This window comes from Pleurodeles waltl, chromosome 2_2 (assembly GCF_031143425.1).
Source record: "Pleurodeles waltl isolate 20211129_DDA chromosome 2_2, aPleWal1.hap1.20221129, whole genome shotgun sequence".
Lineage (NCBI taxonomy): Eukaryota > Metazoa > Chordata > Amphibia > Caudata > Salamandridae > Pleurodeles > Pleurodeles waltl.
The window spans coordinates 1,026,677,173-1,026,692,549 of record NC_090439.1 but is presented as its reverse complement, the minus strand read 5'-3'; the positions used below and the strand labels follow the sequence as shown (position 1 = coordinate 1,026,692,549).

The window sequence follows — 15,377 nt, the reverse complement described above, 5'->3', positions numbered from 1 at the left end:
GGGGTTGGCAAGCATGCAGGGGAGACAGGCCCTCCGGTCATCCCCCCTTCTGTGCAAATCAAAGACCCTGCGCTGTCTTTATGGGGTTGGCTACAGGGCCTGTCCAACAGGCCATGCCTTGTGGCCACCAGCTCCCCACTGTGCCCGGATGTAGGCAGTGTGCAGCATGGGGTTGGCTGCTTGTGGAAATTGGATTTATAATAAATTAATGGTTGGATTAATTAAATATTACTTTACATTTTTTGTAAATCCTAAAAATTCACTGCAAAAACAAAGGTTAAAGTAAAGTTATAGTTAGATCAATTGTTTAGTAACAATGTAATGTTTTAAACTCTAAAAACCACTAAAATTCTCCAGTTTTAGTTATCTCAAATAACTATAACTTGTGCTCTAAGGTTAATTATAACTTGTGCTGTGGCCATGCACTGCTAATTACCCCACATATTACATCACTCATGACATCATTTATAATATCACTGTTACATTTGCAGTGAAATTATTGATCAGAGAAGTGTGCATGTCAGGGGTGTGAGTTATAGTTACTTTATGCTAGAGGCTGGTTGTTATTGGAGGTAAGTACACACCTCCCACTACCAATAATGCCCCCAACTCGTGCTGTCGCCATGCACTGCTAATTACCCCACATATTACATCACTCATGACATCTACTATGACATCATTGATAATATCACTGTTACGTTTGCAGTGAAATTATTGATGAGAGAAGTGTGCATGTCAGGGGTGTGAGTTATAGTTACTTTATGCTAGAGGCTGGTTGTTATTGGAGGTAAGTACACACTTCCCACTACCAATAATGCCCCCAAGCCAGTGTTAGTTCCAGTCAAGATCTCAAAACATTAGCCTTGGCTCAACCCCTATTAGCTTGGCAATGAGCAGGCAGGCTTAACTTAGAAGACAGGTAATACACCAATACAGTAAATAGGTAAGACACAACATACAATAAAAATCTCACACCAATTTATAAAAATAGGAAATGTTTTTATCTTAAAATGACACCAAAACGACAAAAATCCAATAGAGGGTAACTGGAATAATCATCAATTTTTAAAGATTAAATTAAAAAAATGTGCTTTCTAGTGCTAAGTAATCAATAGCGCCAACCGAGGACATCTGGTCATGCTTGATTGGTACAAAGTCAAAGTTTGAGGCCGACTGCGATGGAGCCCTGCTCACATTCACTGAACAGGGGGCCTCAGTAAAAATCTTATCTTCGCACTTAGAAACTGTTCTCTCTCTACATTGTGCTGTCCTCCCCAGCAAGCCGATTTCAATGTGATGCTGTTGGACTGCTTTTCCACTAGGCCCCTAGCAAATCCTGGAAGTCTGGAACTCCGGAGCTTTCAGCGGGAGGAACCTGAAATCTAGACTGAAATCTAGACTCTTGACTCACAACGTTGGTTCGGTCCATTTATGGAGCTTTTTCCCAAAGTTGCTCCAAACTTCTGGAAATTCTTCCTGAAGGTCCTCTTGAGGGTGCAAGGTGTCCAAAACACAAATCCAAGGGTCTAGAAGCTCTGAGATGGTCCTTGGAAGTTTAGGACTACCATTCCCACAATGCACCTGGCTAAATCATTAAAGTCCACTGGACACACTCCAGCCTGGGGACTTTTGTGATAGTTAATGCAGGCAGGCTCTGTTAACCTGTTGCTTTCAGGGAGTAAACTCCTGAGCCCTTTTTTTAAGCAAGGCAAAGCATTAGGGCCTTTGTTCCAGTGTGCAACAGGAGCAGTACTTCAGAGTGCAGTCCTTGGGGTTGTAGACAGGGGTTCCAGCAGGGCAGTGCTTCTTCTTGTGAGTTCAGGCAGCAGATCTGAGTTGCAATGCAGCTCAGCCATATTCATTCAATGATCTTGGGTGACAAGCGGAGGGACACCCCTGTCCAATGAGCTGCAGGATGCCACCCAAAAGCATGACAGCTTCCTCCAAAGTGTAGCATTTTCTTGTCCCATAAAGCACTGCTCTTTAAAATTCCAAGATGCACGTTTTCTTTCCATAGGAGCAAGACCAGGTTAAACCAACCTACTGGTTTGGCTCATTTCCACTAACACTCCCCCTTGAGACCATCTGTAAAGTCCTTTCGTGGACCTGCTAGCTATCTGTGGGGTGCAGGGTGAGAGGGCAGACCTAGCGGGCATTCCTTCCTGTGCTGCTTCCTTTGAAGCCCAGTTTGATTTACCCAGCCCCCTTCCTGGTCTCACCTCTGCAGCTGCAGAGCTCCTCCCACCTGATAACTTCTGCTCAGCGCAGGCCTCTTATCACCTCATCAAAGCAGCCTGGCTAATCCTGTTAAGGCTGACCAATCAGGAGATGCCACTAACAGGCTGGATTTTGGCTTACAGAAAAGAAAGTGCTGTAACTTATTTTCTGTATTAGTTATGATGAATGCAACAGTGGCAAGTTGTTGGATTTATAATTTCCAATCTTTGGAGTCCTTTCATGACTCATTTAGCTACTTCCTAGGAATACTTATGTTTATGTGAAATATTCCCTAATTATCCTATGGAGCTAAGTATCTACAATGATGAAAAATGAAAGGGGCAGTTTTTCCCTCACCAGAGCATATAAAATATATTTTGTAATGTCCCTGCTTATAGTTACATGGCACCTCACTCCTGGGGCACCTAGGGGAGACCTTAGGGATGACATATGTAAAAATAAAGTAGATTATCACTTTAGATTACCTTTAATTCCAAAATCAAATTTGCACACTTTTACTTTTTAAAGACAGTCTGCAGGGTAGGCCTGCCTTTGACAACTGACAGCAGGCAACACAGCAGTGCACACTCCAGTGCAGAAAATCTACTGGGCCTCTAAACTTCCCTGCCTTATTATATACTAGGGACTTAAAAGTAGTTTGAATCCGCCTTGCCCTATTATATACTAGGGGCTTACAGAAGTCTGTCATTGTAAATTGTAATTGTACCACTTTACCATATACCTTTTATCTTGAGCCCTGGGCCTGGTTAAAAGAGCCCAAGGCACAGTCAGGGTCAGTTACCACCAGTATCAGTCAGATAAATTGGGGTGAGCATGCTAAATGGATGGCTTTCCCGCGCTTGAGATAACTAAAAGCCACTAAACATTCACTAGTTATAGTTATAGAGTGTTTGAAATGTGGTCTCTGGTTGGCAGTCAGTTTGCACCCTGTCTAAACAGAGACCCTCACTCTGGTCAGGGTAAGGGAGTTACACTCCTAAGACAACCCCTGCTCACTCCCTTGGTAGCTGGCACAAACAGTCAGGCTTATCTCAAAGTCAATGTGTAAAGTATTTGTACCAACACACACAGTAATACAGTGAAAACACTATAAAATGGACACCACACTGGTTTAGCAAAATATGTAATATTTATCTAAATCAAACAAGACCAAAACTAATATAATCCAACATACACAAGTCAAGATATGAATTGGTAAAGTAAAAAGACTCTTACTCCATAGAAAACAATGAAAACGTTGATTTTACACAAAGTACCTGGTTTGTATAAAAAATAAAGCCACACGGGCGTCAAAAAAGTCAGCGATGAGTCGATTCCTTACTCTCAAGTGAGGCTGTGCGTCGTTCCTTCTTCAGTCGGGTAGGCACTGCGTTGTTTTTCCTTTCCTGCAGGAGAGCGATGCATCGATTTCTGGACTGGGCACCTCGGATCTGTGCACGCTTGCATTGATTCTTTACGTCCAGCGATGATGCGTGAGAAATCCGGCTGCACGGTGTTGGAAAACCACGCTGCATGGGGTTTGCGTCATTATCAGCAACTGCAAGCAGGTGTTGCGTTGTTTTCTCCAGCTGCGATGTCTATCTCCCAGCAGCGATGCAAGTGGAGCGTCGATTTTAGCCGCGAAGCAGGTGGCGTGTCGTTTTTCAGCCGTGTCACAGAAGGTGCGTCGAAAACTTCCCCGCACGGCGGTCTGTGAGTGGATTTTCAGTTCTTGTCTGCCAACTTTACCTTTCAAGGTCCCAGGGACTGGATAGGGCACCACTTGGCAGGGCAGGAGTCCCACCAGAGAGTCCAGGTGCTGGAATAGGAAGTCTTTGGTGGCCTTGAGACTTCAAAACAGGAGGCAAGCTCAATCCAAGCCCTTCGAGATTCTTCTCAAGCAAGAATATACTACAAAGTCCATTCTTTGTCCCCTTTCACAGGTAGAAGCAGCAACTGCAGGATAGCCAAACAAAGCAAAGTCACAGGCAGGGGCAGCACTTCTCCTCATCTCTTCTCCTTGGCAGAGGTTCCTATTGGTTCCAGAAGTGATCTGGGGTTTTGGGTCCACTACTTATACCCCTTGCTGCCTTTGAAGTAGCCAAACTTCAAATGAAAGTCTCTGTTGTTCACAAGATCTTGCTTTGCCCAGGCCTGGCCTCAGAAACACACCAGGGAGTTGGAGACTGCATTGTGAGAGGGCAGGCACAAACCATTCAGGTGTAAATGCCCACTCCTCCCTCCTCTCTAGCTTAGATGCTCATCAGGATATGCAGGCTACACCCCAGCTCCCTTTGTGTCACTGTCTAGAGGGCATTCACAAACAGTCCAACTGTCAGTCTGACCCAGAAAGGGATTACACAAGCAGGCAGAATCACAGAGTGGTTTAAGTAAGAAAATGCCCACTTTCTAAAAGTACTGTATTAGGAAAGGGGTATGGCCTTCAAAACAGCGAGACTAGGCCAATGAAACTACACAAAAGAAACAAGAGCCAACACTGTAATTAACTTGGAAAAAAATATTATTTACAATGAGAAAGCAAAACCAATTACCTCTGCCTAGCATTATTACATGACATTTATCCAGAATAATTGTAATTGAATAACATTTATCACACACAGAAGAACAAATACAAAAGTGAGCAATTACCTCATATAAAAAAAATGTTGGCACCGCACACACATTACTTACATCAAAAACATATAACAATATACAAATTGAAGAACAAAAATTGACACAAAAAATTAACCTAAAATTCAGGTTCTGCACCAACTTGAAAGAGAGGGAACTCGGAGCCTAACTCATTCGCAGAATTTTAAGGCTCCTCCTTAAAGAGCAGGAAGGCGCAAAGGCGCTAATTATAGGTCTTTGTGGTATCTCAAACAGAAATGAAGTGCAATACAAGACAATGCTTTGAATTCTCCCTGAAGGCCATATCTTTAATAGCGCTCACCGCTGCTCCCTATTGTCGACGCGTTTCGGACCCACTGGATTCAAAGGTTCTCTTCAGGACACAGAACACCAAAACACAACTGTTAACAAAAACCTAAAATCACATCTTCTACTAAAAGAAAAATGAAAATCTCATATACTACTAAAGGAAAAAGTGCCAGCAGATCTCCTCACTCTGCCTATAACACATTCCAATATAAGTATCTGGTCAGAAGGAACTGCCATTTTATGAATTGCTTACCACCAAAGCAGGGGTCTCCCGATTCTGTGAAAAAAAAATGGATGAAAAAAATGGATGACCGCACTGTTATCATTGTGACACAATACTAATATTGTAGCCAACCTTGTGTGTTTTCAACAAATTAACTGGATTGAAACCACCAATTCAAAACATAACTTGCTAAAATGTCACCAGTCACATGTGAAATCCATTTACTATGAATCCAACACAGAAACCACAATGAAAAAATGAACAGAGATAAAATAAATTACAGCCAAGGAGCATTAAGGCATAATTTTAAACCTAGCTAGATGAAAACTAGATTGTAAATAGATGTCACTTGCCATAAATCAAACCAATAAACCCATAATAATAACCCAGCCTGGAAAGCGAAAGAAAAACCATTTAAAAATGCATTTCTTCTGCTTAACCTCAATCTACTTTACCAAGTAGAGAAACACTCTTCAACTTGCTACACTGAAGTATGAATCACTTTAATTGCTTGTCCTTAAACCAACAGATTAACAAAAGCACGTCAGAATAAAGCAACCTTGAAATCTCCAGACAAATGTAATAACACCATCTGACAATGCCTTTACCTTCTGCTTGCTCAAGATGCATTCAAACCAATGTTAATCCAGCAAAAGGCACCTTTAGTTTGGGGGAGGGTTAAATAGTGTGTGACCCTGACTTATGCATGAAACCCTGTGCCTTAATTTCCCACTGAAGAAAGTTTCAACAGAAAGGATACTAACCAAGATAAACTCCAACATCAAATTACATGAATGTTAATGCCAGCAAATAAAAATTACTTTCATGGAAAAAATTGAAGAAAAGAATCGAAATGCATTTCTCAATTTAGACCAGACTGTTCCATAAACAAATTAGGTGGTTCTGGGTACTGAAGTTCAATTACCCAACAGTACTCTTTACTGCGAAAGTGAAACAAAATAAACATTACTGAAAAAGCACTCACTATGCTGTACCTGTAAACCACTAAAATACAGATTTGTGAGAGCTGGAAAACATTTATCCAACATCTGCCCATGTCACACACAGCTATCCATAGCTACCCTACACGACCTCTTAGTTGACAACAACTACCCTCTGGTGCCTATATATTCCCACACTATTATGCCAAAATGTCCACACTGGATTGCCTAGAGGGCACCCACATTGCTATACTATAGCTGGCAAGTTTGTGGCATTAGGAGCAAATTATTAAAAAATACTGTAGTTGTCAATTGACAGTTACAATGAATTCTGTAATTCATTGAATTAATTCAACCCCTCTGTAGCATTTCACAATCAAATTGGCTTCTCTTCTCATGAGGAAGGAGATTAAATCACCACCGCTATGTCTAACTTTGACCACAGCCAGCACTGTCCATAGCACACCATTCTCTGAGTGATGATTATTTAAAAAATGGCTCACAATTGGTGAATTAGTGACCCTGAGTCTAATTCAGGACATTTGTTGAATGATATGCTGCCTTACTTCTTGGTTAATCTTTCCAATATACAGTTTGTTGCAAGGCAATGCCATCAATAACATTTATGGTTTTGCAATTGGAAAATTAGAGATGACTCAATTTAATTATTTTTTACTCAAATTCCTTCCCTTCAATTGTGGTACCACAACACACGCAAGAACCACATTTGTGATGCCCCTCTACGGGAGATAAATTCCATGCTTGATACAAATCACTTCTAACGGAAGCTGGAGACACACAAGCTCGAACTATATGACCCCCAAGGCTCTGATGCTTCTTAAAAGCAAACAGTGGTCTCACATATGGTTTATCATTATTTTTTAATCAAATGCCAACTCTTCAGTACTATGTTTTTAAATTGTTAGTCTGTGGACAAAATGTGGATACACAAACTAATCTGTCTGTGATGGCCCTCTCACGTTTGGCCAACAGTGTTTCTCTTGGAGTCCTCATGGCCCGTTTCATGGATTGCATCACCAATGTTTTGGGGTAACCTCTTTCTGTCAGTTTATTGAGCAGTTATTTAGCATGGTACTCAAAAGCTGTCTTTTCAGAACAATTACGCCGAATGCGTAGAAACCTGCCATTATGGCAGATTATCTCAGAGGCTTTGGGGATGGTGGCTAGAATAATGCAATGCCTTGTTATGATCAGTAGGCTTTGTGTAGAGAGAAGTTGCTAGTTTACCATTCCGAGGGAACACCTCAACATCCACAAATGTGATAGAATCACAACTACTAGTGGCACAAAATTTAATGTCATTGGTTCTTCGATTTAACCACTTTGCGAAATGATTCAGTGGCTCCAATGAGCCTGCCCAGAGACAAAAAATGTAATCAATAAATCTGAGCCATTTTGCAATATTACTAACAAAAGGGTTATTATTATATATAAACCTGTCTTCAGACATTGCCATGAACTGGACTGCTAGCTCCGGCGCGAAGGGACAACTCACCGCTGTCCACTTCACTTGTGTAAAGAACTCATTATCAAATTTGAAATAATTATTTCTCAATACAAACCATGCTAATTTCAATATGAAGTCAGTGGGAACCTGGTGAGGTCTTGGCCTGTCCTCCAGAAAAAATTCCACCTATCTTCTAGGGGAATCTGAGTGTATAATGACACCACATTAAATGTGACCAAAATCTGAGAATTGGGATCAAACTCTAGATCATCAATTTTATTTGGAAAATCTCTTGTGTCTCTCGAGTAAGAAGGAACTTGGAGAACCAAAGGTTTAAAAAAACACAATATATTTGCAAGAGGCTCCAACACTGAATCGCAACCAGATACTATGGGGCGGCCAGGTGGGGTCTTTTCATTTTTATGCACTTTGGGTAATAAATACAAAACTGGGACCTGTGGGTTCATCTTAACTAAGAACTCAAATTCCTTAGGTCCAATTAACCCATCCTCAAAAACCTCTTTCACGATAACTTGCACCTCACCTAGAAAATCTTTAGTAGGATCCTTTGGAAGTTTTTTATAGAATTCAACATCATCCAGTTGTCTTATGCCTTCTCTCTTTCATTTCACTTTTGCAGTAAAGAGTGCTGTTGGGTAATTGGAATTCAGTTCCCAGAACCACCTAATTTGTTCATGGAATGGTCTGGTCTGAATTGAGAAATGCATTTCAATTCTTTTCTTCGAAGTTTTTTTCTATGAAATACATTTTTATTTGCTGGCATTAAAATTCATGTAATTTGATGTTGGAGTTTATCTTGTTTAGTACACTTTCTGTTGAAACTTTCTTCAGAGGGATGTTAAGGCGCAGGAGGTTCACGTCATGAGTCAGGGTCACACACTATTTAACCCTCCCCAAACTAAAGGTGCCTTTTGCTGGATTAACATCGGTTTGAATGCATCATGAGCAAGCAGAAGGTAATGTCCAGAATTGTGAGATGGTCTTATTACATTTGTCTGGATATTTCAAGGGTGCTTTATTCTGATGTGATTTTGTTAATCTGTTGGTTTCAGGACAAGCAATTAAAGTGATTTATACTTCAGTGCAGCAAGTGGAGGAGTGTTTCTCTACTCTGTAAAGTAGATTGAGATTACATGTTTATAAGCAGAAGAAATGCATTAAGAAATAGTTTTTCTTTTGCTTTCCAGGCTGGATTATTGTTATGGGTTTAGTTGTTTGATTTATGGTAAGTGACATCTGTTTGCAAATTAGTTTTCATCCAGCTAGGTTTAAAATGTTGCCTTAATACTCCTTGGCTGTAATTTATTTTATCTCTGTTTTATTTTTTCACTATGGCTTCGGTGTTGGATTCATATTAAATGGATTTCACATGTGACTGGTTAGCAAGTTATGTTTTGAAATGGTGGTTTCAATCGAGTGAATTTTGTTGAAAACACACATGGTTGACTACAATATTAGTATTGTGTTGCAATGAATAACAGTGAGGTCATCCATTTTTTTCACAGAATCGTGAGACCCCTGCTTTGCTGGTAGGCCATTCATAAAATGGCAGTTCCTTCTGACCAGGTATTTATATTGGAATGTGTTATGGGCAGAGTGATGAGATCTGCGGGCACTTTTTATGGGCGAGCACAAAGTGCTCCGTCCATTCTGTTATCTCTCTTTGGGCTTGAAACCACGCCCATGCCACGTCAGTCACTGGCATTGGTTTGTGGGCTTGCCTTTTAAAATCCACCTGCTTTCATTTGTGAAAGGCATGCATACGTCATGCCTTTTAAGGTGTTTAGCCCACCTACACAGTATTGGTAAAGTACCAAAAACATACGAGGCTCGATGTTTTCAGCCTGGAGTCCGGACTACTTTATCTGTTTATTTTCCACACAGCGTGATCACGCTGCACTTTACAAAGCGCGATCGCGCTGCTTTTTTTTTGCTTTACAACGCTAATACCTCTTACTCGAAAAAATGCGAGACCCTTTGCATTGAAAATGCTTGTTCTTTTAGTAGTATATGTGATTTTCGTTTTTCTTTTAGTAGTATATGTGATTTTCGTTTTTTTGTAAACAGTTGTGTTTTGGTGTTCTGTGTCCTGAAGAGAACTCTTGAATCCAGTGGGTTCGAAACACGTGGACAATAGGAAGCAGCAGTGAGCGCTATTAAAGAAGATATGGCCTTCAGGGAGAATTCAATGCATTGTGTTGTATTGTCCATCATTCCTGTTTGAGCTACCACAAAGATTTATAATGAGCTCCTCCGTGCCTTTCTGCTCTTTAAGGAGGAGCCTTAATATTTTTGCAAACAAGTTAGGCTCCAAGTTCCCCTTCTTTAAAGTTGGTACAGAACCTGAATTTTAGGTTAATTTTTTTGTGTTAATTTTTGGTCTTTAATTTGTATATTGTCATATGTTTTTGATGTAAGAAATGTGTGTGCAGTGCCCAAAAAATGTTTTTATATAAGGTAATTGCTCACTTTTGTATTTGTTCTTCTGTGTGCGATAAATGTTATTCAATTTTAATTGTTCTGGATAAATGTCATGTATTAATGCTAGGGAGATGTAATTGGTTTTGCCTCTCATTGTAAATAATATTTTTTTCCAAGTTAATTTCAGTGTTAGCTCTTGTTTCTTTTGTGCACTTTCTAAACGTGGCATTTTCAAACTAACAATCTAAAAACCACCTTCACTAAAAGATGTATTTTTTAAATTGTGAGTTTGGAGACCCCAAACTCCATATCCCAAATGCTTTCAAAGGGAACCTGCACTTTGAGGATATTTAAAGGCAGCCCTCATGTTAACCTATGAGAGAGACTGGCCTTGCAACAGTGAAAAAACGAATTTGGCAGTATTTTAGTGTTAGGACTTGTAAAACACACCAGGACATGTCCCACCTTTTATATACACTGTACCCTGACCCTGGGGCTTACTAGGGCGTACCTTTAGGGTGCCTGACATGTATAAAAAGGGAAGGTTTGGGCCTGGCCAGTGGGTACACTTGCCAGGTCGAATTGGCCATTTAAAACTGCACACACTCACTGCAGTGACTTAAAGGGCTACTCATGTGGATGGCACAACCAGTGCCTCAGGTCTACTAGTAGCGTTTGATTTACAGGCCCTAGGCACCTGTAGCGCACTTTACTAGGGACTTACAAGTAAATCAAATATGCCAATCATGGAAAAGCCAACTACACATGCAATTTACACAGGAGCACTTGCACTTTAGCACTGGTCAGCAGTGGTAAAGTGCCCCGAGTATCAAAAACAGCAAAAACAGAGTACAGGACAAAGTCAGAACATGGGAAGCAGAGGCAAAAAAAACAGGGAAGCCCACACCAAGGATGCCAGGTCTAACATAGAGTTTAAAACATTTCATTGTTACTGAACATGTCACCAAACTTTACCGTTACTTTAACCTCTAGTTTTTTCAGTTAATTTCTATGGGTGTTTTTAAACGCAAAATAATATTTAATTATATATTTATGCAAAAAAGGAAGCAAGGAGCTCTAGGTAATTTTCAAGTTTCCAAAAGTAAAAAATTACTAAGACTTTGGGCCTGATTTAGATATTGGCAAGTGGGTTACTCTGTCACAACAGTCACGGATATCCGAAATCTAAATCCCATAGGACATAATGGGATTAGGATTTCGGTGGACGGGATATCAGTCACCACTGTGACAGTGTAACCCGTCTGCCAATATCTAAATCAGGTCTTATGTCACTTTCTAGGTCGGCATGGATGGCACTGAGCTAACCCTGTGCCTAAACATTTTGCTAGAAAAACAGAAATTTGAGGAAAGCCTACTCAGAGTGTTGCTGGTGTTGTAGGGTGCTCTATAAAGGAGTTGCTGTCTGCCTAAATGTGGGAACTATCCAGAGTTCCTAGATTCCTTTTTTGCATAATTCATGAGGATTCTAAGACTGAAAGGGCATTGTTTTTATATATAGCGGTCTGTGTAACTCTATGATAAAGTTAATTTACAAAGCTTGATAGTTATTGCACAAGGATTCCGGACAACTGAATTGAACAGACAAGTTTTTAAGACTGTTACAAAAACGACAACCATACATGAGTACAATTCATTATTCCGTGTTGATCTGGGCTAACTCTATTGAACTGAGGACAGACACTCTTTAAGCTACTACTGTATCCTCCACTGCTCATCCAAATAATTCCTGCATATCTGTGTACAAATTGCAATGCAGAATCTGAATAATGTGTGTTACTTACACATTTTTTAATGTGTTACCCCTTTAACCCGAATTATGAGTTGCAAGGTATAGATGCAGTAAAAATTCTGCACACATAGTTACCATTACAGTGCGGTAACACCCCACTAGTACAGTGCAATTACAAGTGAAACACCTCAGAATGACGAATAAGCGGACGTCTGAATAACTCAGCAATATTCTGCATGGTGTTCCCTTTTCTGAGGGTTTTAAAGCACAAATTTACCACCTGCTGATAGCTGGTGGTTAATGTGTGGAATGGCTTCTGTGCGTGGTGGGTTGGGGTGGGGATGGAGAAAGGTGGGGGGAAGGGGAAGGAAAGGTATGATTATTTCTAGCCAGGGGACGCTTGCTAGAGAGAAAAGTCAGGGTGAAGACGGGGACAGGGCTTGTTGCAAACAAAGCCTCATGTAATGTTACCAGCCAGAATCACCATGCAGTAAGATATAGGGCCTGATTGCAACTTAGGCGGAGGGGATTACTCTGTCCCAAATGAGACGGATATTCTGCCCGCCGAATTATGAGTCCATTGTATCCTATGTAACTCATAATACGGCGGGCGGGATATCCGTCACATTTGGGACAGAGTAATCCCCTCTGCTGAAATCGTGATCAGTCCCTTAGTCTGGTGTTCCCGCGCCACCGATCCAGTCGTGATGAGGCGGTGGGCACTGGACAGGTGGAGCAGTAACCCCAGCTGTGGATACCACCCTGGCTGTCTGTGTATCAGGCCATTAGTATCCAGTGAACATATGTATACTTCCCTTGGGCTGGAAGGCAATAAGATGCCTGATTCACTCCCAGTGCATACGCTGCCATCATCACTTTAACCAAGATGTCTACAGCACTGAAGTTCTGCGCTGGTCTCCTTTACAATGTAAAAAAAAGAAAAAAACTCAACTTCATCCTAAAAAGGCTTAAGTGTTCTTTACCATTATGTAATGTATGGTTAGTGCAAGATGGTCCTGACATTGCAGTCTATACTTAATGCTTCTATAGTTTGTAACACGTTCTTAACAGGGAGCCCCAGAATATGATTGTTCCTGTAACAGTATAAATCCTGCAGTTGTTACATCTTGTAAGTAGCGCTGCGTTTTCATTCGCAGCCTCCATTTCATGCAAAAGTCAAATACAATTGTGTTTAATGTTTAAGCAAATAGCTTCATCATCTTCTTTCTGCAGGCTACAGAAATGATTGTGTCTACTTCAAAGCTCTCCAAGGCAGGGAGCGGGAATCAAAGCAGCAGAATGGAGTCAAAGCAGAGGTGCTCTTTTTTTACTTGTTAGAAGCATGTTCAAACTTAATATGAATAAATCGTATGTGTTTTGCTGACTATTTGCCTGAGATTGTGTGAAGGTGCTCATCTGTGTTGGTTTAACACGGATGTCACAGGGCTTGTCTACCAAAATACATTTTCTATATTGTTTTTAGAAACTTCCCTTCTGTGACAATAGTCAGTTGTGCAGTACAACCTATTCCGCATATATTCTAACTATTTGCTCTCTGGGCAGAATTATAAAATGACCACTGCAATTTAGTAAGCACAAGTGCATTACTAATTCAACTTATGAAGCAGGGCACCCTAACATTTACTTCCAGCATTCCCTGATTCGCCCCCTGTGGGGTGGAGATGGAATATTTTTGCCAAGCAGGAGCAGCTATAAGTCATCTGCACATATTACATTGAGTGGAGGGTGAACTGGTAGACAGGATACTTTTTTACAAGCCTTCCTTGTAAAATACGCCCCCTTCTATCTGGCTCCTGTCTGCTGTTTGTTTCTTCTGCCAGCAGAGACCAACTCAGAACCTCCACTTGCTTAATCTTGCTTTGCCAATGGTCCCTTACTTCTCTGTCACCTGGAAGCAAAGACTAACCCTAATATATTTATGTTGTTGAACTTTGACTAGAATTTATGGGGGGTCGCAGTTCATGTAGTCGCAGTGTTTTATCCTTTACAGAACCTTCTTTCCTATTGATTCTGCTCCTTATCTTGACACCTTAAACGAGTGGTTGTGTACTTATTCATTTGTAATCTCATTCTTTTCTTTTTATACTTTTTTTATAGTTCTTTGCGGGTGTTTATTCCTGTTTTCATGTGATTAAAACGGATTTTTGTGCAAATTGGCTACTTTCCTCAGTAACAACCTAAGTGTACTCGATTTATGGAAAATGAATTTTTCTTCTTTGGACTTGGCCTCTGGTTTGTATTGCTGAAGTTTGTGTAACAACTATATTTTGCCACATTTTATTAATGGACCAGCTGGGGGTGATTACGGAGACTTTTGGATCTGTGTCAGGCTGGGCGATTCTTTGTTTTGTACAGTAGCATTTTACATTGATTAAAGCTTTGTTTGATTGAACGAAAAGGGCATGCAACAGAAACAAAGTATCCGTTAGGCTGAATGCATAGATTACTTACCGGTAATGTCATTACTCTTAGTCCAGACTTCCCTGTTCCGATCATTACATCCCTCCCTCCCTCCCGCCTCAGGTACTTAATTCAAATCATTATGAAGCTTGGTATATTACAGGTTGTGTCCAGGTAAGCCAAAGCTATATGTACCAGGAGGGAGAGGTGGGGTTTGTGTTAAGTATATATTTTGCAGGAATCTGGGCTCAGGAAAGTTTCTTTGGAGGCATGAATGTATAATTTCGTAATGAGAGGAACAGGGAAGGGGACGAAGAGGTGATTGTGTAATTTGTATTTTATGCTTCCAAGGCAGTCAGTGGTAGCCTAATATGTTGTTGCTACCTGTGCTGTGAGACTGCTTTTATGGCATTGGTCACTGTGCAAATTCTGTATAGTGTATCATATTATGTGCCTCAGTGCAGTGGTAGTGTTTAATAAATTAATTTAGAGTAGTTAAGCAAGCAATTTTAATTTAAAGGGATCTAGAAAGAAAGAACTTTCTGATGGTATCTTCTAGTGTCTGTTGTATTTCAGTTGTTCTCAACGATATTTTGAGGATTTTCATAAAAACAGAAGTACGTGGTACTTGAGTAAAGAAATGAAACAATAGTAACCAAGATGTTCACTAATTGTGCATAATGCATTCTGCCTGAATTACAGTTTATGAAAAGGAAATTACACTTTTGTTTGACTGTGTTGACCTAATTACTGCATGTTGTTGGCACTATACGTAACAGATGGCACATGCAAAGAACATGTATGGGATTCCACAGATGTCCTGATGTACACTATATGATGAGCTGTTAAGAAGATATGGTTTGGAGTTTCCTGTTAGTGTGGGCTTTATTCCTTATGGGTTCACCAAACCTGTTAAACTTAGTTTTGGCCTTCTGTTTCACTTTCTTCACACCTTAATCCACTTCAGATTTTGAT

At 40.5% G+C, this 15,377-nt stretch overlaps 1 protein-coding gene across 3 annotated transcripts in view; it reads left to right on the top strand.

Annotated features, from left to right (window-relative positions):
• DNAAF11 (dynein axonemal assembly factor 11) overlaps positions 1-15,377 on the top strand; it is a 210,929-nt gene that overhangs the window by 192,860 nt on the left and 2,692 nt on the right. For 2 of the 3 annotated variants that reach the window (XM_069220770.1, XM_069220771.1), the window contains exon 11: positions 13,215-13,297. In XM_069220770.1, the coding sequence (XP_069076871.1) occupies positions 13,215-13,297 (83 nt within the window). Of the gene's footprint in view, positions 1-9,315; positions 9,378-13,214; positions 13,298-15,377 lie in introns of those variants that run through there. The other variant, XM_069220772.1, reaches the window with a different exon arrangement.